Source organism: Pleurodeles waltl, chromosome 2_2 (genome assembly GCF_031143425.1).
Source record: "Pleurodeles waltl isolate 20211129_DDA chromosome 2_2, aPleWal1.hap1.20221129, whole genome shotgun sequence".
Taxonomy (NCBI): domain Eukaryota; kingdom Metazoa; phylum Chordata; class Amphibia; order Caudata; family Salamandridae; genus Pleurodeles; species Pleurodeles waltl.
The window spans coordinates 1,130,084,262-1,130,108,757 of NC_090439.1; the positions used below are offsets into that span (position 1 = coordinate 1,130,084,262).

Genomic DNA, 24,496 nt, shown 5'->3' on the forward strand with positions numbered 1-24,496 from the left:
CACCTGTGAGGGCATTAAAGTGCTTTAGCAGGTGCGTAGGTGTGTCGTCACCGTGGGTTTACTCACAGAGCCAAATCTTCAGCCTCTTATAGAATTTAAGAAGTGAGGAGGAGATTCTGATGTGTTGAGGGAGATCGTTCCATGTTTTGTGTGCAATGAGTGGCCTCCTGTCCGGCTTATGAGAATGCAGGGGGTGAGTGAGTGTGAGGTAGAGCATATGTCAGTTGGACTGGTGAATGTGTATGCGGCTGTTCAGGTATGCTGGTCCAGTGTTGTGTAGGGTTTTGAATGTGTGTGTGAGGAATTTGCACTTGTGGATGGGGAGCTAGTGAAGCTCCTTGAGGTGTAATACGATGTGGGTGCGGCTTGGGCTGTAGAGTAGGAGTCTTGCAGTGGTGGTCTGAAGTCTGTGTAAGAGTTGCTTGGAGATTCCAGCTTAGTGTGTTGCCTTGGTCAAGCCATCTTGTGATGAGTGCTTGTAGGATAGTCCGTCTGGTGTTCTGTGGTAGGCACTTGAAAACCTTTTGTACATGCTCAGGATTTGGAAGCAGGAGGTGCTCACTGCATTGGTTTGTGCAGTGATATTGAGCTTACGCCGTCATGTTGAGCCTGTTGTCTAGAATGATCCCCAGATTTCTTGAGTGGTCGGTGGGTGTGGGTATTGGTCCTAACTCCAACAGCCACCATGTAGAGTCCCAGGGGGAGGTCTCATTTCCAAAGACCAGTGCATCAATGTTGTCAGAATAGTTACGAGAATAAGAAACAGCCTAGTTACTTTCATTTATCGTTCTGTAAAAATATAAATTCATAGCATATACTTTATTATCATTCCAGGGATATTATAATCCTCATCTATTTTCTCTTCTAGGTATCCCCCTTCTCTAATTATACATATGTGTGTATAAATGTATATATGTGTGTATATATACTGTATATTTAGGTATAGATTTAAAAAATAAATGCACGTTTATTCATGCCAATATTTATTACGGGATTATTAACTCTGCTTGAATATGTTAATGGTTTTCTCTATCAATTGGATTTTCCTTTCCAGTGGTTGGCTGGTAATAATGACTAAGCTTTCATAGCAACTGATAACTTCACTTCTCTTTATACTGTTTTTAGCAATAGTCAACTATTCATAGAATGTAAGCACAGAGAATAATAATAGCGAGAGGAACTTTATGTTAGAGACTCGAGACGGAGGCCTTTCAGGCTTTGCTTTGCCGAAGGCTACAGGAAGGCGCATCCTGCCTCCTATGGGTGGGCTTCTCTGTCCGCCTGCAGACAGGAGTAGCAGACACGGTTATTTTGATTAACATTGTCTCTGTTGCTCAAAAGAGGTATGTGGGTGTGAACCATCCCTAAAACTGAAGTTGGCTGTTCTTGGTATTGAGTTTATTGTAACTGAAAGTAAGGTGGGGTGTAGAATATTAGTACAAATATGCTTTATGATACAATCCTAATGTTGCAATACTTTTTATTATTTACCCTCCTTAAAAGTATAATTGCCAATATTTTGTTTGTTTTTATAATAGTTACTATTCACATCATGCGCATTAGGGTAGGGTTTTTAAAAAAAAATGTATTTTTATATATATAGTCAATGATTTTCCCAGTACTCTTTAGAGTGCGTTTCTGTGGTGAGAAGGTTTGGTTTCCTTTATTTGATTTTATAATAGTTACTATTCACATCATGCGCATTAGGGTAGGGTTTTTTTTTTAAATTGTTTTTTTTATATATATATTCAATGATTTTCCCAGTACTCTTTAGAGTGCGTTTCTGTGGTTAGAAGGTTTGGTTTCCTTTATTTGATTTTATAATAGTTGCTATTCACATCATGCGCATTAGGGTAGGGTTTTTATTTTTTTTATTTTTTATATACATATCTATATTTTTTTTTAAAATGATGATCCTAGTTTCCTAGCACTCTTTAGAGTGCGTTTCTATGGTGAGAGGGTTTGGTTTCCACTAACTATCAGTGATATGTCACAGGACTGATTGTTACTTAGAACAAATCTCAATCGAAGTAATGCTGTAAAGTAGATCTGATACATCCGGCTTTCCGTGGAGTTGACGCATTGGCAAAGTCTTTAGTGCCGGCGGGTCCAAACGGCCTGTTACTGGGCAGTGTTCTGGGGAAAAAAATCCATAAAATGTATCCATGCAAACTCTGAAACTTTTTGCCACGTTTCGACTTCTTAAGTGTGATAAAGATCTCGCGCTTTGAGAGTGACAAATCCCAATTGGTTGGTGATGACAAAGAGCAGTAGTATTTGTAAAACAATTTTAAAATGTATTTTAGTGTGAAGCGAATGACATTTTGTTTTCTGCGATCCTTAGTAATTATTTGCGATTGGACAACTGTTTTAAAATATTTTTTGTTGTTTAGTTGTGATTGAGCTGTAACACTGTTATAGGCATGGGGACACAATCCAGAAAGGGCAGTGAGAATCCTGGACTGGACATAATCGAAAACTCCCATCAGCAGAAACATCACCCTTTACAGACGGGAAATCCTGCTTGTGATTAAAATATAACGTGCAGCATTATTGCGTGGCTGAGAAGATCCTCCAGGGTGGGGTGTTAAAACAGGCGAATTTAGCTTGTGCAGTTTCAAGCTTGAGTTATGGGTGGTCGCTCATCACTCAAGCAATCATCAATGAGTGTTTATTTATTTGCAGGTGGTATTTCTATAGCTCTGTAAGATTTTAATCTTGATGCTACTTCTTTAAATGCTAAAAATATAGAAATGTGTTCTGTCTTTCTTTTCCTCATGGTAGTTATTTTTGCCAGTAATTATTCTTGAGGGTACTTCCCTGATGGCAACAGTAACACAAAAGTGCAGTACTGCCAGCAAGTGCACCATTCCCTGAGCTGTAGAAAACCTCTTCTTGAGTTATTTTACTTCTATAAAAAGGGCATGTTAGAAATGGGGTTTTTAGTTGGTTGGCAGTCAGGTTACCCTATGTCCAAGCAAGAACCCTCACTCTAGTCAGGGTAAGTCATACACAATCCAAAATTATCCTGTGCCCACCCTCTGGTAGCTTGGCACGAGTAGTCAGGCTTAACTTAGAAGGCAATGTGTAAAGTATTTGTGCAATAAATCATACAATAACACCACAAAAGTACACCACACAGTGTTTAGAAAAATATATAATATATATCTGGATAATTGCAGGTCAAAATGAATAAAGATGCAATGTGTAATTGTAGAGATATCACTAAAAAGTGATATAAAGTGTCTTAAGTCTTTAAAAAGCAAACAAAGTCTCTTTCAAGCACAAAGTACCTGGTTTGGAGTGGAAAATCTCCGCAAAGGGCCGCAGAAGAAGAGATACGTGGAAAAATGGTGTGTGCGTCGATTTCTCCCCAGCACACACGGACTTGCGTCGTTATTTTTCACGCGGGGAAGTCATGCGTCATTTTCCGGCGCGCGGACAGTCTTTCTGTGGGTCGCGGGAGTACCAGATGTCCCGGGGGCTGTGCGTGGAGTCTCCTGCTTGTTTTCTGGCTGCGTGTCGTTCCGCAGGGCTGTGCGTCGAAGTTTCGCTCTCACGGTAGGCGTCGCGTCGATTTCCCCTCTGGAAGTCAGACGGCGTTGTCCTTGCGAGGCCGTGCGTCGAAGTTCCGGTCGTCCCGAAGGTGTCGCATCCATCAGCGTCGGTGTGTGGCGCTTTTCTCGCCGCGGAGCAAGCTGTGCGTCGAAATTTTCATCGCACGAAGAGTCCAAATGAAAAAGAGAAGTCTTTTTGGTCCTGAGACTTCAGGGAACAGGAGGCAAGCTCTATCCAAGCCCTTGGAGAGCACTTTTACAGCCAGACAAACGTTCAGCAAGGCAGCAGGGCAACAGCAAGGCAGCAGTCCTTTGTAGAAAGCAGTCAGGTGAGTCCTTTAGGCAGCCAGGCAGTTCTTCTTGTCAGGATGCAGGTTCTGGTTCAGGTTTCTTCTCCAGCAAGTGTCTGATGAGGTAGGGCAGAGGCCCTGTTTTATACCCAAATGTGCCTTTGAAGTGGGGGAGACTTCAAAGAGTGGCTAAGTGGACCAGTTCAATCCTGTCTGCCAGGGTCCCAGTAGGGGGTGTGGCAGTCCTTTGTGTGAGAGCAGGCCCTCCACCCTCCCAGCCCAGGAAGACCCATTCAAAATGCAGATGTATGCAAGTGAGGCTGAGTACCCTGTGTTTGGGGTGTGTCTGAGTGAATGCACAAGGAGCTGTCAACTCAGCCCAGCCAGACGTGAATTGTAAGGCACAGAAAGAATTAAGTGCAAAGAAATGCTCACTTTCTAAAAGTGGCATTTCTAGAATAGTAATATTAAATCCAACTTCACCAGTCAGCAGGATTTGGTATTACCACTCTGGCCATACTAAATATGACCTTCCTACTCCTTTCAGATCAGCAGCTACCACTTCAATACTGTATGACGGCAGCCCCAATGTTAGCCTATGAAGGGAGCAGGCCTCACAGTAGTGCAAAACTAATTTAGGAGATTTACACTACCAGGACATGTAAACTACACAGGTACATGTCCTGCCTTTCACCTACACAGCACCCTGCTCTAGGGGTTACCTAGGGCACACATTAGGGGTGACTCATATGTGGAGAAAGGAGAGGTTTAGGCTTGGCAAGTACTTTTAAATGCCAAGTCGAGGTGACAGTGAAACTGCACACACAGGCCTTGCAATGGCAGGCCTGAGACAAGGTAAAGGGGCTACTTGAGTGGGTGGCACAAGCAGTGATGCAGGCCCACTAGTAGCATTTAATCTACAGGCCCTAGGCACATAGTGGAGGGAGGCAGGCAAAACATTAGGGGTGACCACCCTAAGGCTGTCAGGTCTAACAGGGCACGAATAGTCACAAATACTTAATTTGCATTTCTTGTTTAACTGAATGTTTTTTTTTTTTTCTCTTTCACAGAATGGAGCACATGAAAACAAGTCTGGTTGATGTCCTCCAGAAGGATTTCCTGAGTTGTGGGATTTGCTCTGGCCTCTACAAGTCACCAAAACTTCTGCCATGTATGCACAGTTATTGTCACGGGTGCCTAAACCTCCTGGTGAAGGATGGATCCCTGCGGTGCCCCCAGTGCAGCCTGATTGTGACAGTCAAAGATTGTACCTCTGGCCTAAAGACCAACACCTTCCTCAACAACCTCATAGACCTTTTCCAGTCTAAGATAAAGAATCCAGAAGGGATCAGCTGCTCTTCCTGCCAAAAGGCTGTTACCCCTACCCACCACTGCCTGCATTGCAATGGCTTCTTATGCCACGCTTGCACCAACAATGTTGACAGTTCTTGTGCGACTCTTGACCACAAAGTAGTTGCCCTAGGGGAATTCCTCAGTGGGAAGCATGATGTAGAGGCAAGACTGTGTCAGCAGTTGTTCTGCCATGACCACCAGCATGAACCCTTAACCTTCTACTGTGACACTTGTAAAACAGTTCTCTGTAAGAAATGCCACCTACTGGCCCACGCCCAACATCCAGTGGTCACTGCGGCAGAGGCTGTCCTAACAAAAAAAACAGAAGTGACCGCGCTGATCGAAGATTTGGAATTTCATATTAAGAGCATCGCTGAACGTGAGGACCAGCTGGACAATGATTTTGAGATGGTGCAAAAAGCTGCTGCTGGCATCGACAAAAGCATCAATGAATATGTGAACAAGCTTACTGCTCTTCTCCTCCAACGGAAAGAAGCCACTCTGGTGGAACTGGACCTGTTGTTGAAAGAGAGAAGAGAGCAGCATCTGTCCATGAAGAAGGAGCTCACGGGGCAGAAGGAGAGGGAAATAAGAACAAGAAGATTTGCCCAAATGGTGGTTGATTTGGGTAAGGATATTGATGTACTCTCCATGACGGAGGTGATAAAAGGTCGGGTCCTGGAACTGGAGCGATTCACTCCACAACTATTTGAAATGAACATTCCAGAACTGGTTGTAGGTTTAAAGGAAAAAGCACTTTCCGAGTTTAAGCACTTCGTTTTGCGGATCACCAAAGAAAGGTTTGAAGGAACGGAGGTTAATGCTGACAAAAGGGTTTCCCTGGCAGTTGCTTTACCTCACAGTATTGCCTTGTCCACAGAGGGGAATATGTCACTTATAGACACCCTGCCTCCAAAAGAGAGTTTTCAAGCAATGCAAGTGCTGCACAGGGAACATAATTTGACCCCCAGACTTACTATCCTTCTACATGAGAGCTCTTCTGATGAGGAAAGTGATGGTTGGTTGGAGCAATCTGAGTCATCTAATGAGTATCACTCAACAGATGAAGGTGCAACCTCCGATGGCGATGACTGGTTTCTGAACAAAGTGTTCCCTCCTACAAACCAAAGGCCTGTGTGTGTTGGAGCTTTTGAGATAAACCAGTACATGGATTTTGCAACACCTAAGATCACTGGGTTGACTGTCAATCGTTCAGGTGAAATTATCATGTGTGACAAAGCAAATGACGATATAAAATGGTTCTCCCCAGATGGGATTGCTGGAAACTGTATTCTTCCCCCTGAGCCCGAGGGATCCCTTCCTTTATGTGGCCTTGCTATGTGCGGGGACATACTTGTATGCTCCTCTGGCTGCTACCTTCTATTCTTGACTTTGGAGGAGAAATTGCTTCAGAAGATCAAGCTGCGAGGTCCCCACCCTCCATATGCCATTGCATCATACAGGTCCAGCTATGTTGCAGTCAGCGAGGGCAGTTTGTGTTCTGTTTCTCTTTACAAGACTTCTGGCCAGTGTGTGGGCAGAGTGCAGCCCGCAGGTTGTCAGGGAGGCAAATTCCTCTTCATTGCTATCAACAGCCAGGAGGTCTTTATTGTCTCTGACTTCTTCCAAAAGAAGATCATCCTCTTCAAGAGGTCGGGAGAGATTGTCAATGTACTGGACACATCCTCGCCTCTGCTGAGGGAGCCATTTAGTCTGTGTGTGGATTCACACGACCATGTCTTTGTGGTGGATCAGGAAAGAGTGTTAGAATTTACCCCAGATGGTATATTTGGTCGGGTCATACTGAGCACAGGGAATGGGCTAGAAGACCCTCGCCTCCTGACTGTGGACAAAAAACAACGTCTCATTCTGGTTCATAAACAAGATTATGCGAAAATATTTCAGCTCACTTAAAAGAATGTGGAAATCTTTTGTCTGAGCAAATGGTTACTTACACCACCAAACATCAAAGTTGGTAGATCATCAAAGTACTGAATTTTCATGAAATGATCTAGCAAATGAAGAGGCCTTGTTTCTCTTTGAGGATAATGACTTTGGTCAGGCTTAATAAAGTGTGTACTTCAGCATGGATATCCTGACCTTTTGTTAAATTTTTCCTTAAAATTGCACAATATGGTTTGTTGTGAAGGATGCTTAATAATCTGTAGGGGTGAGAAGTCTTTTCATAGCTTCAATCACTGATCTGCGTACAGTTGTGCTATTTAAGTGGTGGTACTGGAGAGTTGATAAGGAGGTCCTAGTTTTAGGGCTTATTCAAAGGTCACACACAAAATCCTGATTAGACCATTAAAGGAAGTGAATGAAAAGTTGGTGTGCTTGAGGAACATGGTGTGAAATGGTTTTCGAGATTCAAGTTCCTAAATCTTCAAACCTATAGCTTTTGCTGCTCAGAGATCATCAGCCGGTTTCAAGCTGTTAGCTGCATTCTTAAGGACTTTGGAAAACTTGAAAATCATTAAACAGTACCATGTAGGATAGTGCAACCTTTTTAAATAAGCGTGCATTAAGCATTGTACAGACAGGGATCCAAAGCCGTCTTGTGTGTATATCATGAATGCTAGACTACACAATTTTTTTTAAATTTTTTTTTTATCGCATGGCTCATAGGAACTGGAATGACCCCTGCATCATGATATATGGTTGTATTCCCTGTCCAAACTGTGCACCCATGATCCTGGTTTTTATATTTTTGGTAAAACCATACACTAATCCCATAAGTGCATGTTGACATAGGCCTGCCCTTTATTGAGAAGTTCTGGACCTTGCCCTGACCTGTGAGGGGGGCACAATCATGGTGACCGGACTGCTGCCACGGTTGTGGGATTCATTCATGGAGTGCAATGGTGGCAGCATACATTGTTTGGTAAATTGTGGTGACAAGCTCCTTTACCTCTGAGGCATGAATGCATGCTTACAGACCCATTCATCTAAAGTTCCGCTGCTCATGATGAACCCGAATCCTGGATGCCAACATCCCATGTGTTGTACATGTATGTGTGTGCTAGGGCTGATAGTGTGCTATGTACAATCATATAGGGCGGCGGGTGCCACTTTGAAACCCCATAACCTGGACCAGGGCACACGATGGAGGAGAGGTTGCTTTCCCCAGACAGCATATGTGTATTACAGGCTTCTAGATGGGGACACCCGATGCTATAGTGAGGAAAGAGGAGACTGGTCTTTAGCCGTGTCAGGGATTTTCCTGATGCAGTGGGCTGTAAATTACTCAGTCTGCATCTGCTGTTAGTTATATGGCCGGGAGTGCAGGTTGAGGTCTGCCGTATCTGTTCTTAGGTGACAGACCTTTGGAGGGGCACATATTCTTTCTTCCTGATTTACGTGAGGCAGGGTTCATAAATAGTTGTGTGCAGCCTGCTCATACCTCTTTGTACTTATGTTTTGGGCACTTCAAATGGAGACTGTCCTGGCAGGCATTATGGTAGAAAAAGGCCACGTCAGGGAGGTGGCCTGGCCAGGACACTTGAAAGGGGAACCAACCCAAACTGGTTCTGCTAACGCGCGTTCCTCATCCTTTGCTTTCCCAAAGGTCAATGGGATCTTTGGACCCAGTGAGGAGTGTGGTAACAACACACAATCAATTCCAACACAAACAACAAATATAAACCAATTCAGCCACAGAATTAATACTCCAATCTGAGAACAGTTTCAATGCTTTATTTTATAACCACAAAGTCATGTAAATAGTGTGCAAATTTGTAAAGGTAAATAAATGCCATAGATTGACCAAATCTATGAAACAAGTTTAATCTACTGTAGGAAGTTGGCTCTGTATATACTATCTCAAAGTGAGAGGTAATGTGCACAGAGTCCAAGGGTTCCCCTCTGAGGTTGATAGTGGCAAAATTAGATAATGCTAATGCTCTATTTTGCGGTAGTGTGGTCGAGCAGTAGGCTTATCAGAGGGTAGTGTTGAGCATTTGTTGTGCACACACAGGCAGTGCATGAGAGCACACACTCAAAGACAACTTCAGGCCAATAGGTTTTTATATAGAAAAATATTCTTTTCTTAGTTTATTTTAGAACCACAAGATTCAGAAGTCAAGTATGTACATAAATTTTAAGGTACTTCACACAGGTAAGTATGGAACTTGAATTAAAACAGTAATGTACACAGTTTTTGCAAAAATGACAATAAGCTATTTTAAAAGACGACACTGCAAAAATCAACAGTTCCTGGGGGAGGTAAGTATTGGTTAGTTTCTCAGGTAAGTAAAGCACTTACAAGTTCAATCTCCTGGGCATAGGCAGCCCACCGCTGGGGGTTCAAGTCAACCCCAAACACCCAGCAACACAAGGCCGATCAGGTGCAGAAGTCAAATTAGGGCCCAAATAGTATAGGCGCCTATGGAGAACAGGGGTGCTCTGGCTCCAGTCTGCTAGCAGGTAAGTACCTGTGTCCTCGAGGAGCAGACTGGGGTGGGTTTTGTAGAGCACTGAGGGGGTCCCAAACAGGCACACAAAATACACCCTCAGCGGCACAGGGGCGGCCAGGTGCAGTGTGTGAACGAGGCGTCAGGTTTTGTGTTAAAATCAGTGGAGAAACCTGGGGGTGACTCTGGCGATGCAGGCAGGGCACAGGGGGGCTTGTTGGGCCAACCACCGACTGAGCTAGGATGAGGGCCGCCTGCTGGTCACTCCTGCACCGGTGGTTGGTTCCTCTCGGTCCAGGGTACTGCGGTGCTTCTTCCAGGCGTCTGGTTCCTTTGCTACTGGGCAGTCGCAGTCAGGGGGAGCCTCTGGATCCCCTCTGCAGGCGTTGCTGTGGGGGTGCAGGAAGGTCGATTCAGGGTGTCCACATCGTTGGAGTCACCTGGGGGTCCTCTCTGCAGTGTTGGTTCTTCTGGACACGAGCCAGGGGCGTCGGGTGCAGTGTGTGAAGACTCACGCTTCTGGAGTGAGGCTGGAGTCTCTTTAAAGATGGTTTCTTTGTTGTAGTTTTGGACAGAGCTGCTGTCCAATTGAGCTTCTTGGTCCTTTAGGTGTGGGTCAGTCCCCCGAGTCCTCAGAGGTCGCTGGTCCCATTGGGTGCGTCGCTGTGAAGGTTCTTTGAGTCTGGAGACCGGCCGGTAGGGCTGGGGCCAAGTCATTTGTCGTCTCAGTCGTCTGTCGTCTCTGTGGGGCTTTCAAGTCAGCGGTCCCTCTTCTTGTTTCATGTTGCAGGAATCTGGTTTCCTGGGTTCAGGGTCGCCCTTAAATACTAAATTTACCTATGCCACAGGGAGTGAGATGTGGGCACGGCACCCTGAGGGCAGTGTCATGTCGACGTAGTCATTCTCCCCACCAGCACACACAAGCTGTGAGGCAGTGTGCATGTGCTGAGAGAGGGGTCTCCGGGGTGGCATAATACATGCTGCATCCCTTAGAGACCTTCTATGGCCACAGGGCCATTGGTACCAGGGTACCATTTACAAGGGACTTCTGTGTGCCTGGGCTGTGCCAATTGTGGAGACAAAGGTATAGTTTAGGGAAAGAACACTGGTGCTGGGGCCTGGTTAGCAGGGTCCCAGCACACATTCAATCATAAATAGCATCAACAAAAGGCAAAAATGTTAGGGGGTAACCATGCCATGAGAGGCACTTTTCTACATCTACTCAACATCAACACCATTAGACATTCAAGAAGAAGAATGCACATTAATAAAGACATGATTTGAGAAACACCCTTTAAATCAGACTGTGAATATATTAGTCAAATCAGATTACAAAAATTTAGAAATCAGGATTTGGACATAGGTTCTCCCTACTACTAGCCACATTAGGACAAGCATGTGTGGGAATGGTCTAACACATGCGGGCAAATAGATAGGTGTCAACATGCTAACTTCTACTAAGAAAAGCAGCACAGGGGGAAATAATATGTGTATTAAAAAACATGTATGCATCAAAAACGTGTAGATCATCAGCAAAGTCCACTAAAAGCACCATCAGGGGAAAGTGCAAAACATGGGCTGCACATGGAAATCAGGAAACATCCAAGGGGCAAATTAACAGTGCAAAATTCTAAAGGGGACTGCCTCAAACTTAGAAATTCCCTCCCTAGTTAGGAATACTCAAAATGGTTCTATTGGTCAGTCCGATGAGTCCACATTAAGCAAAAGGGGCACAATCCAATCGAAGTATTAGCACAAATCAAGTTTGCAACATCCACAAAAGTTTCCCAGGCTTGGTGAGAAGTTTTCCCTTCTTTCAGTGTGAATCCAATAGTATAACAATTTGTACATCACTTGGTACAATCCACATTCCTTCCCATGGCACAAGATTTCCACAGTTCTCATGAGTAATGGGCTGTTAAACAATGGTACTGCTTTACATTCAGCCCTCAGGTCCTCATGTAACAAAGTCAAGGACACTGTGAAATAAAACATACACATAATACAACAGGGCTCTTTACTATTCATGAGAAATAAGCTAGTGGAAAAATTCATGTTGGAGAATAAGAAATGATTCAATACTTTTACAGTGCTGCAAATATGAAAACATCAGACCTACTTATGCTAACTCAAGAAATATAATGCATTAATAAAGCACATAATATGCAAAGTTACAAATTCAGCATTAATAATGTCATCAAATATGCAAAAACATTTAATTATTAATTTAAATCTTTGTTGAAGAATCACATTAGATATGATAGGAGTGCATTTTATGCTATGGGCCCATCTATCTGTATACTAATAAATCACATTAAATATTATAAATCACATTTATTTGATTGCTAGTAATAATTCATTCTAATGATTAAAATATATTTCAACATTGTTTAAAATCATGTTAGCACATTGCCAGTTGTTATAGGCACAATGTCCACCATCAATGTAAAACGTAAACACTTTAAAAAATACGTGTAAATGCAGCTTTTCTCTGTGGTTGGCTTTAAACGTGAATATAAATGTCACCAAATGCTGACTTCTGGTGCACTAAAGCATTCGTAAAATTTAGGCACCAACAATCCCACCTCTGACGGCAATCTATGCAGTCACAAAAAGGACATTCTCATTTACAATGAGACAACTTAAAGCCTTTTTGTTTGATAACTTAAAGGCGTTGGTCTACTGAAACTCACAATTCTTATTCAGGTTCTTGAAATAACTGCTCCTCACTCTCTCCATTTCGATCTCGTCCCTCGTCTCTTTACTCTGAGCACTTTCCAGCAATTGTAAATCCAAGTGCGACTATAGCACTCAAGGTTACAATCAACAAAGGTCTCAGGATCATTCTCACTGGTCCTTTTCTCAAATCTCCAAACCATGATCTAGTGTTTGAAAATCCTTTTTAATTCTCACTCGTCCTTTTCCCAGATCTCCAAACCATGATCCAATGTTCAAAAATCCATTACCTATAGCTTCCCAAACTGTTGTCTCCTTCAAGTCTTTCAGGTCATTTTTCAGGTTTGTCATGTTTGATATAAATCTCCTTACTGTTATCTGGTATGTACGTGCAGCAATGTCGAGACTGCAAAAGTTTACAAACTCCACCTTTCTTCACCAATAATATGCCTAAAGCAAGATGAGTTTGCAAAACCATTGATCTCACCGCAACATAATCAGTAGACCTCTCATCTACAAATGTTGACAATTTTCTAATCTTGATTTCATTCAAGGTCACACTAACTGATGGAATAAAGGCACCAAATATCACCTATCATCTCTGTGGCACTCGCTCCTCTCTTTGGAATTTGGTATCTCTTTCCAGACTGGAGTGTCAAAATTTTCCACATGGTAGATTTTTTGAAAAACTACCCCTAAGTAGCACGTACCATACCAGCCTTTCGGCAGCTTGTAATAGGCATCTGTCCCGCAAATGAAATAAACATTTGGTGTGGCAGGGCCCTGTCCATTTAACATGAAATTCCAAACACACTTAATCAAAAATACATGTTCACATTCACTATTTCCTACACATTTATTGTCAGTCTTTGACTGTGGTCTCCATATACATAGCTTCCCTACATATTGCCAAGCGTCCTTGTGTATCACTGCCTGAATTGTGTGTGATGTACTTCTGCCAGTCTTTCAAAACTACTCCTTTTTTATTTTTGTTTTCATTGCCTTTCATTTGTCAACCCTTGATTCATTAACTCTTTCTCAACTCGCGTGAGAATGGAGGTTTGGTTATTTTTGTGAGCATAAGTAGTTCCATAGGTTAGTGTTGGTTCAAAGAATCCTCCCACTATGTCAATATTCTTCGGTTCAGCAAAACACTCAGATGCTGCTTAATAGTCACAAAGGAAAACACTAAATCAAAATTAAAGTAAAAATATTGTATATACACTCTTGGTTATACATTCTGGTGAGTAACGGACTATGAGAAATACCATAAGTCAAAGACAGACTATGGTATGTAACATCTGTGTACAAACATAACAATCATGCACATCCATAGTTTTAATGTATCTGAACAGTAATCTGTAGTATACATTAGAAGACAAATCTCCTCTTGAGCTGTCCAAATGAAGCAATCCCTCATCCTCATACTGTGGATCTTATTTTGGATGTGCCTCTTAATGCAGTGCTGTAACTGAGATCTCTAACTTGTTCTTCACTGACACTCAATCCAGCAATCAACTATAAACTCCCAACCATGCATACAATTGCTAAACCAATACACACACACTTACATTTACTCTGTTTACCCTGGTCCTGACCCATAACTACTTAGTCAGACCAAGATATCAAATTCAAAAATAAAAAAAAAGCAAAAGCAAAAATCAGAAATGTAAAGCAGCTTATTTTTTTCCTTCTGAGAGCCAAGCAAAATTCAAAATCAAAATTATTTTGAAGTCTTTTGTACTTATTTATATCATTCTTGATCTTTTAAGTTCAAATGTCTCAAGATGTATACCATTTGGTAATCACTGATTAGCACTGCCAGCAAATAATGTCTCTGTTGATCAGTAGGCAAGGTGATTTCAAAGTTCAGTTCTAAAGCAATTGCAAGTTCTAGAATGTTCACTTAAATCTGAACAGTCAAAACAAAAGGCAATACATTATTTCTCCCATTCATTTGCATCAAAAGAAGTCTATACGACTTGGCACTCTTTTTCTCTTTGATCTTCTTGCCGCACAATTTTCACTGTCACTTTGATAAAATTATCCCGCAATTGTCGGAAGCACACCTGTGACTGGGTCTGGACCTTTTTTTTTTTTGTTTCTTTCTTTTTTTTTTTTCCTCTCTCTTTAATGCCACTGGTCTCCTCTCACAGTTCTCGTTTCAAGCACAACTGGATTTTCTACGTTCACTGAGCCTGCAGGAGTCGACTAATTCTGACTTGACCCACCTGCACCTTCCATTGCTTTTGACACTCTGAATTTCACCAGTCTGTGCATGTTAAGCGACAGCCACTTGTCCAGTCCAGTCCTCCAGGATAACCTGGACCCCTTCTCTTACTGGTTCAGAACCTATAGGAATAGGCACTGTATCTTCAAGGGGACATGGAACTTTGTGTGTGGCTCGCATGAACCCAGTTCAGCAGACCAGCACACTTCACAGCTGTTGTTACTAGAACGTGCAGCTCTAAGCATGATTTCTTCACCACAACCCAATCACCTGGACTCAAGTCGTGACACTTTTCCTGTGACAGTTGAAGTGTTGCTTCTTCAACCTGATAAGACTGAGTGAACCACATCAGCTAGTCCTTTGCAGTATTCCAGCACTAAGCCATCTGTAATGTTCACAAGGCGCAGCTGGCAACCTAGCACGTCCCATGAGTATTTCATGAGGCGACAGTCCTGTCCTCCTGACAGGAGTGCTGTGTATACTCTTCAGAACAAGTGGCAATGCATTATGCCATTTCAATGTTGTTGAAACACACATCTTTGCCAGTCAAGACTTTAGAGTTCCATTCATCTGCTCAAACCATCCAGAGGCCGCTGGTCTGCAATATGTAATGCAGTACACAACAATTTTATGACATTATTATTATTAAAATGGGTTCCTCGATCTGATTTCAAAGAACTCTGGAACCCATACCTGGGGTTCAGTTACCTGAGCAGCAGTTTAGCTACAGTGAGACTATCATTCCTATGTGTTGGATAAGCCTCAATCAAATGGAAGAACACACAAACAATTACCAATACATACTTTAATACATTACATGCAATCATCTCAATAAAATCAGGTTGCATTATGTTAAATGTGGAGAAGTGTGGCACAGTGGTTAGAGTGGCAGACCCTGATGCAGAGATCTGGCCCGGGACCAGGGTTCAATTCCCGCCTCAGCGGTTCTTGGGCTCAATTTCCCTGGACAGGATATTTCTCGCCTCGGTGCCTAATCTAATTCATGGGTCTCACTCTGCAACTCTGGGCAATAGCTTGCTTAATCTCCACAACGGCCACAACAGCACTGTGATGCCTGGCTTCACCTTGGGGGTTGCCCAGGAGTGGGTACCTCACAGGGAAAAGCCAGGAGGAGTTCCACAGCGGTATGCGTTCAGCGCCTCGATACCTTAGGATCGGAGTGCGCTTTACAAGTACGAATTTACATTACATTAAATGGACCTTCCAATCTGCCTATGTGGTTCGAATTAACCACTGTGTGTTTCCCTAAATTCATTTGTTGGCATGTAACCCATCTGTGACAGACTGCTTGTGCAATCAATCTAAATCTGAGGTACCATATCTGTTTAAATGTGTGACTCATTGCATCTCCGCTGAGATTAACCTGACCATGATAATATCTAGCCATTGAGTTCAACAAACAATCTGGCAACACCACTGTCCCTTCATTTGAAATCCAGACATCATCTCCCTCTCTTTGAACACAATGTGCTTTTATCCAAACTCTGTGTTCTTCCTCTGTTGCTTCGTCCTCCAATCTCTTAATCTCATCCCAGGTATCAACCACTGACATCAAGAAATTTTGATTTGTCTCACTGGTGTCACTGCCACTACTCCACCCTTCATAGAAGGTGACGCAATGGAGTCCACGATATCTGGCAATTTGGTCAGCATAGGCATTGTCCAACGATACATAATCATTTGATTTGTGGCAATTCACAACCACAGTCTTCTCAGGTAACTGTAAAGCATTAAACAGATTTTGAATTGTTTCACCATTTCGAATGGGCGATCCTGATGAGGTCATAAAACCTTGCTGGAGTCATAACTGCCCAAAGTCATGCACAACACCAAATACGTACTGACTTTGTGAATATTGTCACTTTGAGCTGCTCTGATACACAGCATGCTCTTGTAAGAGCAACCAATTTGGCTACTTGGGCAGAAACGACTCCTTGATGCTATAAGGCTTTGACCACTCCTGAGAGGGTACAAACTGCATAACCAGCTCTCAGAGTACTTTCGCTGTCTCTTAAACGGGAACCATCAACAAATACAACTTCTTCATTCTCTTCTAAAGGAGCATCCAGAATATCAGGTCTGGGCTTGGTGCACAGTTCAGTGACATTGAGGCAGTCGTGGTCCACTTCATTAACATCATTTGAATCATTATCATTGACAGGCAATAATGTGTCAGCGTTCAGTATCGCATACCTCTTGACCACAACATTAGCAGACCAAAGGATCAACTCATAATCGGTAAGATGAGCACTGGTCAAATACTGTGTCACCTTCGACTGAGTGTGGGGCATGAACAATTAGGGGTGTCCCACCACAATGCCTTTGCACTGACCTATACGCACACCAGCAGCGGCCACAGCCTTCATACAGCTGGGCAAAGCAGCAGCTACATGATCTAATGTGGCAGAAAAATATGCCACAGGTCCGTTCGTTCCCTGTAACTGCGTCAAAACAGAAAGAGCACAACCATCACGTTCATGACAAAGCAATGAAACGCCTTTCGTGTAATCGGGCATTACCAAAGCTGGAGCTATGCACAAACTCTCTCTCAACTCAGTGAAAGCTTTCATGCTTTCTCCATTGAAGGGGACTTGGTCTGTAACTTCCTTTTGTGTCAACTTCTGCAATGGTTTGGAAATTACTGAAAAAATTTGGGATCCATTGGCGACAGTAGCTCACCATGCCTGAAAACATTCTGCCATCTCTCTGCTTAACTGGGGGATTCATTTGCATAATTGCTGCACCTTTCTCAAGACACTTCCCTTGCACCTTTCTCAGTTTGGTGACCCAAATACTTTACTTACTTCTGGCAATACTGTTACTTAGCAGGGGAAACCGCATGTCCATTTTCACCCAAATGATTCAGTAATGCTATGTTCTTTTTCAGGATCTGATTAAAGATGGATGGAGATTCTGAAACCCCCTGTGAGTGTGACACCATGAATATACATGTTGGCCGAATCTGAATAAGACGAATTGGCTATTCTCATGTAAGGGCACTGTGAAAAATGTCTGTGACAGATCGATTACTGAAAACCATTCTGCATCTGAAATAAAATCACTGCTGGATTTGGCACTATGGGACAACAGAATAACACAATCTTGTTCACCTTTCTCAAATCTTGTGGTATGCGATATTTCTCACTTGGCTTTTACAATCCCATAATTGGCAGATTACATGGGCTGCCCATCACTTCTTTCAGAATTCCTGCTCAACAAAATCTGCAATTACTGAGGTAATACCTTCAATTACTTCTGAGATCATGTTATACTTTAGCGTTCTCGGGGAAACTGCGTTTAGCTTTATTTACACTTTGACAGATTCAGCACCTCGAATGAGTCCATATCTTTTCCAGAGAGATCCCAAACTCTCAGCATTACTGTGTCTTGTAACTCATCAGGCAGGTCTTTAACTCTCATAGCAGGAAACAGTGTAATGAGAGGATGAATCTCATTGGTTTGACTGGAAGTCTCATCATCACTATTGGTCTGAATTTGCACAGTAAGTCTCTTCCTAACAGACTCACTGGACTTGAATCGCAAACTTCAAATTGGTTCAAACCATCAAAGGATCCTATTTTAACTGGAATGGGCTCTGTAATTGGGTTTACCAAATGCTGATTTGCTACTCCTACAATCTGAACTGTCCTTCCGGAAAGGGGCACATTAGGGACTTCTGCAGATCTGACAGTGGAACGAGTTGCTCCAGTGTCAGCCAGGAATGAAACATTGTGACCCATGATACTCGCATTCAGATAAGGACCACCCTGGTCTACCTCCAGTGAGGCAGCCAACACACATTCTTACTCCTCTGAACTCTCACTCATGTATTCTTCGCTCATTTCATCATCACTGAAATCAATCAATGGCTATTGTTTTAACTGATTTACATTATCATTTGTCCTTGGGTTCGCGTTCTGTCGAGGAACGATTACCTGTTGCTGTGCCATCTGAGCCTGTTGTATCTGCATTTGCTGTTGGACTTGAATTTGCTGTTGGGGAAATTGTACTTGTTGCTGGGGAATGCACATTTGGACTGCTCCAGTAGGAACATTCATACTTTGATTTCAAGGTCTTTGTACGCTTTGATTTTGAAATTGACTGTTGTCAACTAACTGTGCAACACCACTACCTTGTACCAAATTATTTACATTACTATATGAACACTCCCATTTCCAATGTCCCTTGCCTCACGCATGACAAGGAAACATTTTCTTCATGTTCTGATCATCAGCCACATTTACCTTCAAATCTAGTCCAGTTGCATGACCTTTATCTCTGAACTGAGGCACTATTTTTCCCTGCTGTTGTGTTCCCTGCATTCCTCCTGCGCTCTTCATTCCCTGCGATACCTGCATACCTGCTGCTTGGGCAGACTTGATTTGCACCACCATTGTCTTTTCCCTCAATCTCTTCTGCTTCAACTCAATTTCGTTACTACAGTATTTTGTGTAATGCAATACTTCATCAATCAGCTTTCCTTGCCAGCAAATCAAATGTTTCCGAATCATATTACTAATTTCAGGCTTCAATCCTTGAACAAATCTGAACACAAAATGAATCATGTCTAGGCTCAATAATCTCTGTGCCACTGTATTGCTTGAATGCTTGCAATAATCTCTCATAATAAGCATGAACAGATTCCTTTGTTTCCTGAGATGTCCTATCAATTCTTTGCTAATCAATATCTTTAGGGGAAACTCTGGTTTTCAAAAACTCAATCCCCTTGTAAATAACTCTTCATCACCTCTTCAGACGGCGCACCTTTTACTGCATCCCTTGGTGGCTCACGCGTTGGCCAATCAACACTCCGCTTTCACTCAACCCACAAATTTGCTGGAACAACAATTTCAAATAAACTATTCAAATCTTCCCACAAACACTTCACAAGCTTGGCAAACCTCTCCATTTACAGGCACCATTCCACTGGTTTCTCCCCCAACTTTGGGTAATCATTTGTAAATGACAGTATGTCACTTCTACTCCAAGGAACATGAACAAAATTCCCTCCTGGAACCTCTCACATTGGCAGTATTTTTACAGTTTCCTCTGCCTGTTGTACGTCATTTGAAGATATAGTTGGTTTCTTCTTCTGACCTCTTTTCTTTGCCCACCTGTCTTCTCATTTGTCTAATGCTCCCCATGTCTGAATGCTCTGAATTAATTCCTCAATGTGAGTTTTCATTCCAGGTGATCTCATGTTTGCAATGTCGCTCGAATCGAATTCTAATCTGTAACTCTTCTTAAACTGTTTAGATTTATTCATCTCAATTTCATATTTCTCAGCTAAATTAGTTAACTTCTCATAAACCTGTCCTGCTTGAACAGTAATATCCTTGCACATGAAGTCCAATACATTTTCACTGTAAGAATCAAATCTGTCTAATTCAAGTGTTCTTCAATCATTTAATGAAATTCTAATTTTAATCAAGCCATGTTCAGTATCCTTTCTCTCTCTGGCATGTTTCCTGAAAATTGGGGTGCCACTCAGATTGTCCAAGCATTCAGTCCGTTGTTGGGCTGTCAATCCTTGGAAGCTAATGTTGTTTCTATTATCTCGGGGCACAAATTGTGGTACATTACATGGGGCTCTTGTAACCTGCTCTTGAGCCATCACAGATGATCCCATTGAGCACGGGGGACATGTCACATCAATCATTGGACTCACTCTATTATGTGTCTGATTTGAACCAAAATATTCATAGGGGTCATAGCTGGCACAGTAGTGCTCAGTCTCTCCATTTCTGCATTAGTTCCAAAAGGTGAATTCATTGCTGATACTGGATTTGGAATCTGAGGACCACTCTAATTATTACCCTGGGCATACAGCGGGACTACAGGACCTATTGTCACTGGAACTGTCAATGCATCTGGTCTTGACAAATGTATTTGACTTTGTGGGAACATTACCTTGGCCAATTTAATACTGTACCAAAAGCCTGATTTGACTGATTCGGGGCAACATTCTGTGGTGTCGTTACTGGGGACTACACAGGCATTGTCTGTCTCTGGTTCACAAATTGTGCAGGTGTCTGTGCATTAGTTGTGGACTTGAATTGAGTCATTCCTGCATTCTGAATTGGCTATGGCATGGCTTGAACTGTGACTTCCGAAACTGTATTGACATTTGGAACTGTCAGATAAACCGCTGGCACCTGTGCCACATTAGTAGTAGGCATATTTGGAGTTATCTAAAACTGGCTCTGTTGAACTGGGCCTGAATCAACACTCAGGATTACATTCTGACTTACTGATGCAACTGCATTATATGGTGGGGGACGATTTTGCAACAACTAAGTTATAAATTCATCCTCCGAATGACTTTCAGGATCTGTTACCTTTGTATTTTCACCTAGTTTCTGCTCTGCATCTTCAGATTTCTTTTTGGCTCTACGTTTAACACTTCCATCACTTTCATGTATAATTGCTGGAAATAACTTTACTGCTTGTATTGTGTCTGCTCTCCATATTCTCTACTCTTCATCCAATCTAGCTTCCGCTAACGTCTTTTCTGCTTTCTTCATTCTTCTTTCAAATTTCTGAGCCTCTTCCTGTCTCAACTAATTTCCAAATGGCAAGTGCTTCAAACTGTACAGGTCTAGTGAGGGGTTTTGACTCCTACAACACCCTCCTCAAATTCTCTAAAAGATCCATGACAGGGAAAATATAAAGTACCGTCGTTGTGAGTTATTTTGCACCATTGATTTACCCAGAGACATGCTGAAACTCCTCTCTCCTCCATTACCTCGAATGCTGGTGTAGCCTCTGGTGGAGTGGGTTCACCCTCTCTAACTAAAATAAAACATCTACTATCAACACACTCCTTAAGGCTTTGAACATTTTAATTTTTACACAAATCTAATTCACAAACACAAAATCTACAAAACCAGGAAATATTTTTCAATCTCACAGTATTTCCACAAGCTGTTCTTAACCTATAGCAGTGCAGTCTTGTCCACCAATCTGTGCGCAGCTTTTCTCACCAGCCGACCTATCCCAGCGTGGACCAAATGACGACAAACTCACTTCGCTCGGCAGCTGCGACTCACTTCAGAGCCGTCTTATACACCTCTCACGCAATACACTGAAATGCAAATACCGCAAGCACAAAAAAACAAAACCTGTCTGCTCACTACTGGTAGGGTTCAAACGCTTTGAAAGCTATATGGAACTGTCCACTGTGGCCTTTCACACATACAGCTACTCTTCCAGCAATGGCTTTCTCACATGTGCAAGTATGAATTGACCTGCAAACCTCACTCCAGTTGATACAGATTCTCATTGTGCACTCAGCTTTTACCTAATACCAACCAACAACTCACACATTCAAGGAATCTACTGGAATTGTCAAAATGCCCTCAATTGACCAACACCTCACTGTAGACGATAAATTAACCAAGTGTTTCCGTACACTTGTAGAATACTCCAGAGTCTTGGGCCTCGTCAACCACCACAACCATGTTGGCAATTTTTTAGGACAAAGCACATTATCACTTGGAGCGCACAAACTCCCATCTCCCTTATCTGGAGCACGCAAGATCCATACTCAATTACCTGGAGCACGCAAGATCCATACTCATTTCATACATCAGACTTCACTGCAATATAGCCAAGGCATTGCAAACCCTATTCAAAACACATACCGTATACTTGTAACACAACACTGGAATGTCATGAACCCCTACACTACATCAAGAACAACTCACAATGTGGGCAAATTCTGATTCTCCTCCTCACAAGACAACTCATACCTCTGCTACCAAAAACTGTTGGTGCACTCATGGAAGTCTTTTTCCCAACTCTGGTTCAGAAACCACAAGCGCGCTGATGAGACACCATCACTACTCTCACCAACAAAGCTCAACTAAATCTTTAGACTTGGCGAAGAGAGTATTAGTCTGAATCATTCAATCACAAATAAATAACATTAAACCATAAATAATTCTAAACATTATGAACAGTTTGACTCCAAATCAAACTTCAAACTGAATAAATGTCAAAGCTTTATTACAATCCCAAAATCAATGTCCCATATATGGTGCGCAAAACTAAGTTATAAACATACCTGAAAACCACTGGCTGAGCAAAATGTCTGGAAAGATTTAACCTACTAAACATCTATAATGTTTACCCCTTCGCTGCCAGGCCTTTTCCCCCTCAGGTGCCAGGCCTTTTTTTGGCTATTTGGTGCAGTTCGCGCTTAGGCTCTTATAACTTTTTGTCCACATAAGCTACCCACGCCAAATTTGCGTCCTTTTTTTTCCAACATCCTAGGAATTTTAGAGGGACCCAGAGTTTGTGGGTTCCCCTGGAGGACACCAATAAATGAGCTAAAAACAGGGATTTTTTGTTTAGTTTTTTTTTATGTGAAAAAGGGCTGCAGAAGAAAGCTTGTGGTTTTCCCCCTGAAAATGGCATCAACAAAGAGTTTGCAGTGCTAAAATCGCCATCTTCCTAGCTTTCAGAAACAGGCAGACTTGAATCAGAAAACCACATTTTTCAACACTATTTTGGCATTTTACTGGAACATACCCAATTATTACTATTTTTTGTGCTTTTAGCCTCCTTCCAGTTAGTGACAAAAATGGGTATGAAAGCAATGCTGTCTCCTGGACAGCTAAACAGTAGACACAATTCTGAATTCAGCAAGGGATCATTTGTGTAGATCCTACAAGGTTTTCCTACAGAAAATAACAGCTGAAATAAAAACATATTGAAATTGAGGTGAACAAAACAGCCATTTTTCTCCACATTTTACTCTGTAACTTTTTCCTGCGATGTCAGATTTTCGAAAGCAATATACTGTTACGTCTGCTGGACTCTTCTAGTTGCGGGATATATAGGGCTTGTAGGTTCATCAAGAACTCTAGGTACCCATAGCCAATAAAGGAGCTGCACCTTGCAATGGGTTTTCATTGTATACAGCAATTGATTTGGTGAAATCCAAAGTGTGAAAAATAGGTATCAAGGAAACCTTTGTAAAATGGGCACAAGATAAGGTGTTGAGAACCAGTGGTTATTTGCACATCTCTGAATTCTGGGGTCCCCATACTAGCATGTGAATTACAGGGCATTTCTTAAATAGATGTCTTTTGTACACACTGGTTTACATTTGGAAGGAAAAAATGCAGAGAAAGACAAGGGGCAATAACAGTTGTTCTGCTATTCTGTATTCCTCCATGTCTCCCGATAAAAATGGTACCTCACTTGTGTGGGTAGGCCTAATGTCCACGGCAGGAAACGCAACATAGACTCATCACATTTTTACATTGAAATCTGAAGGGTTTTTTGGAAAGTGCCTAGCTGTGGATTTTGGCCTCCAGCTCCGCCGGCACCTAGGAATACCTAGCAAACCCAAACATTTTGGAAACTAGACATCTAGGGGAACCCAGGATGGGGTAACTTGTGGTGCTCTAACCAGGTTCTGTTACCCAGAATCCTTAGCAAACCTCAAAATGTGGCACAAAAATACTTTTTTCTCACATTTCCGTGCTGCAAAGTTCTGGAATCTAAGGGGAGCCACAAACGTCTGTCTACCCAGCATTCCCCCAGGTCTCTTGATAAAAATGGTACCTCACTTGTGTGGGTAGGCCTAGTGCCTGTGAAAGGAAATGCCCCAAAACACTATGTGGACACATCAAAATGATCAAATACAAAATTATCTGTTCTTGCGGGGGAGGGCATCTGCATTTTTGGTCCTGGGCTCAGCAGCCATCTAGGGAAATCTAGCAAACCCAAACATTTCTGAAAACTAGACACCTGAGGGAGTCCAGCGAGGTGTGACTTGTGTGGATTCCCCAGTGTTTTTCTTTCCCAGAATCCTCAGCAAACCTCAAAGTTAGCTAAAACTAATCACATTTTTACCACATTTCTGTATGGGATCACTGCACCAGCACAAGTTTCCACCCAACGTTCCCCTCAGTCTTCCGGTAAAAATTATACCTCACTTGTGTAGGT

General features: G+C 42.4%; 1 protein-coding gene across 1 annotated transcript in view; it reads left to right on the top strand.

Annotated features, from left to right (window-relative positions):
• LOC138274815 (E3 ubiquitin-protein ligase TRIM56-like) overlaps positions 1–7,262 on the top strand; it is a 73,236-nt gene extending 65,974 nt beyond the window's left edge. The window contains exon 2 of the mRNA XM_069219018.1: positions 4,918–7,262. Coding sequence (XP_069075119.1) covers positions 4,919–7,114 — 2,196 coding nt within the window. The 5' untranslated portion in view covers position 4,918 and the 3' untranslated portion in view covers positions 7,115–7,262. The remainder of the gene's footprint in view (positions 1–4,917) is intronic.
• The last annotated feature ends 17,234 nt before the right edge of the window (positions 7,263–24,496 follow it).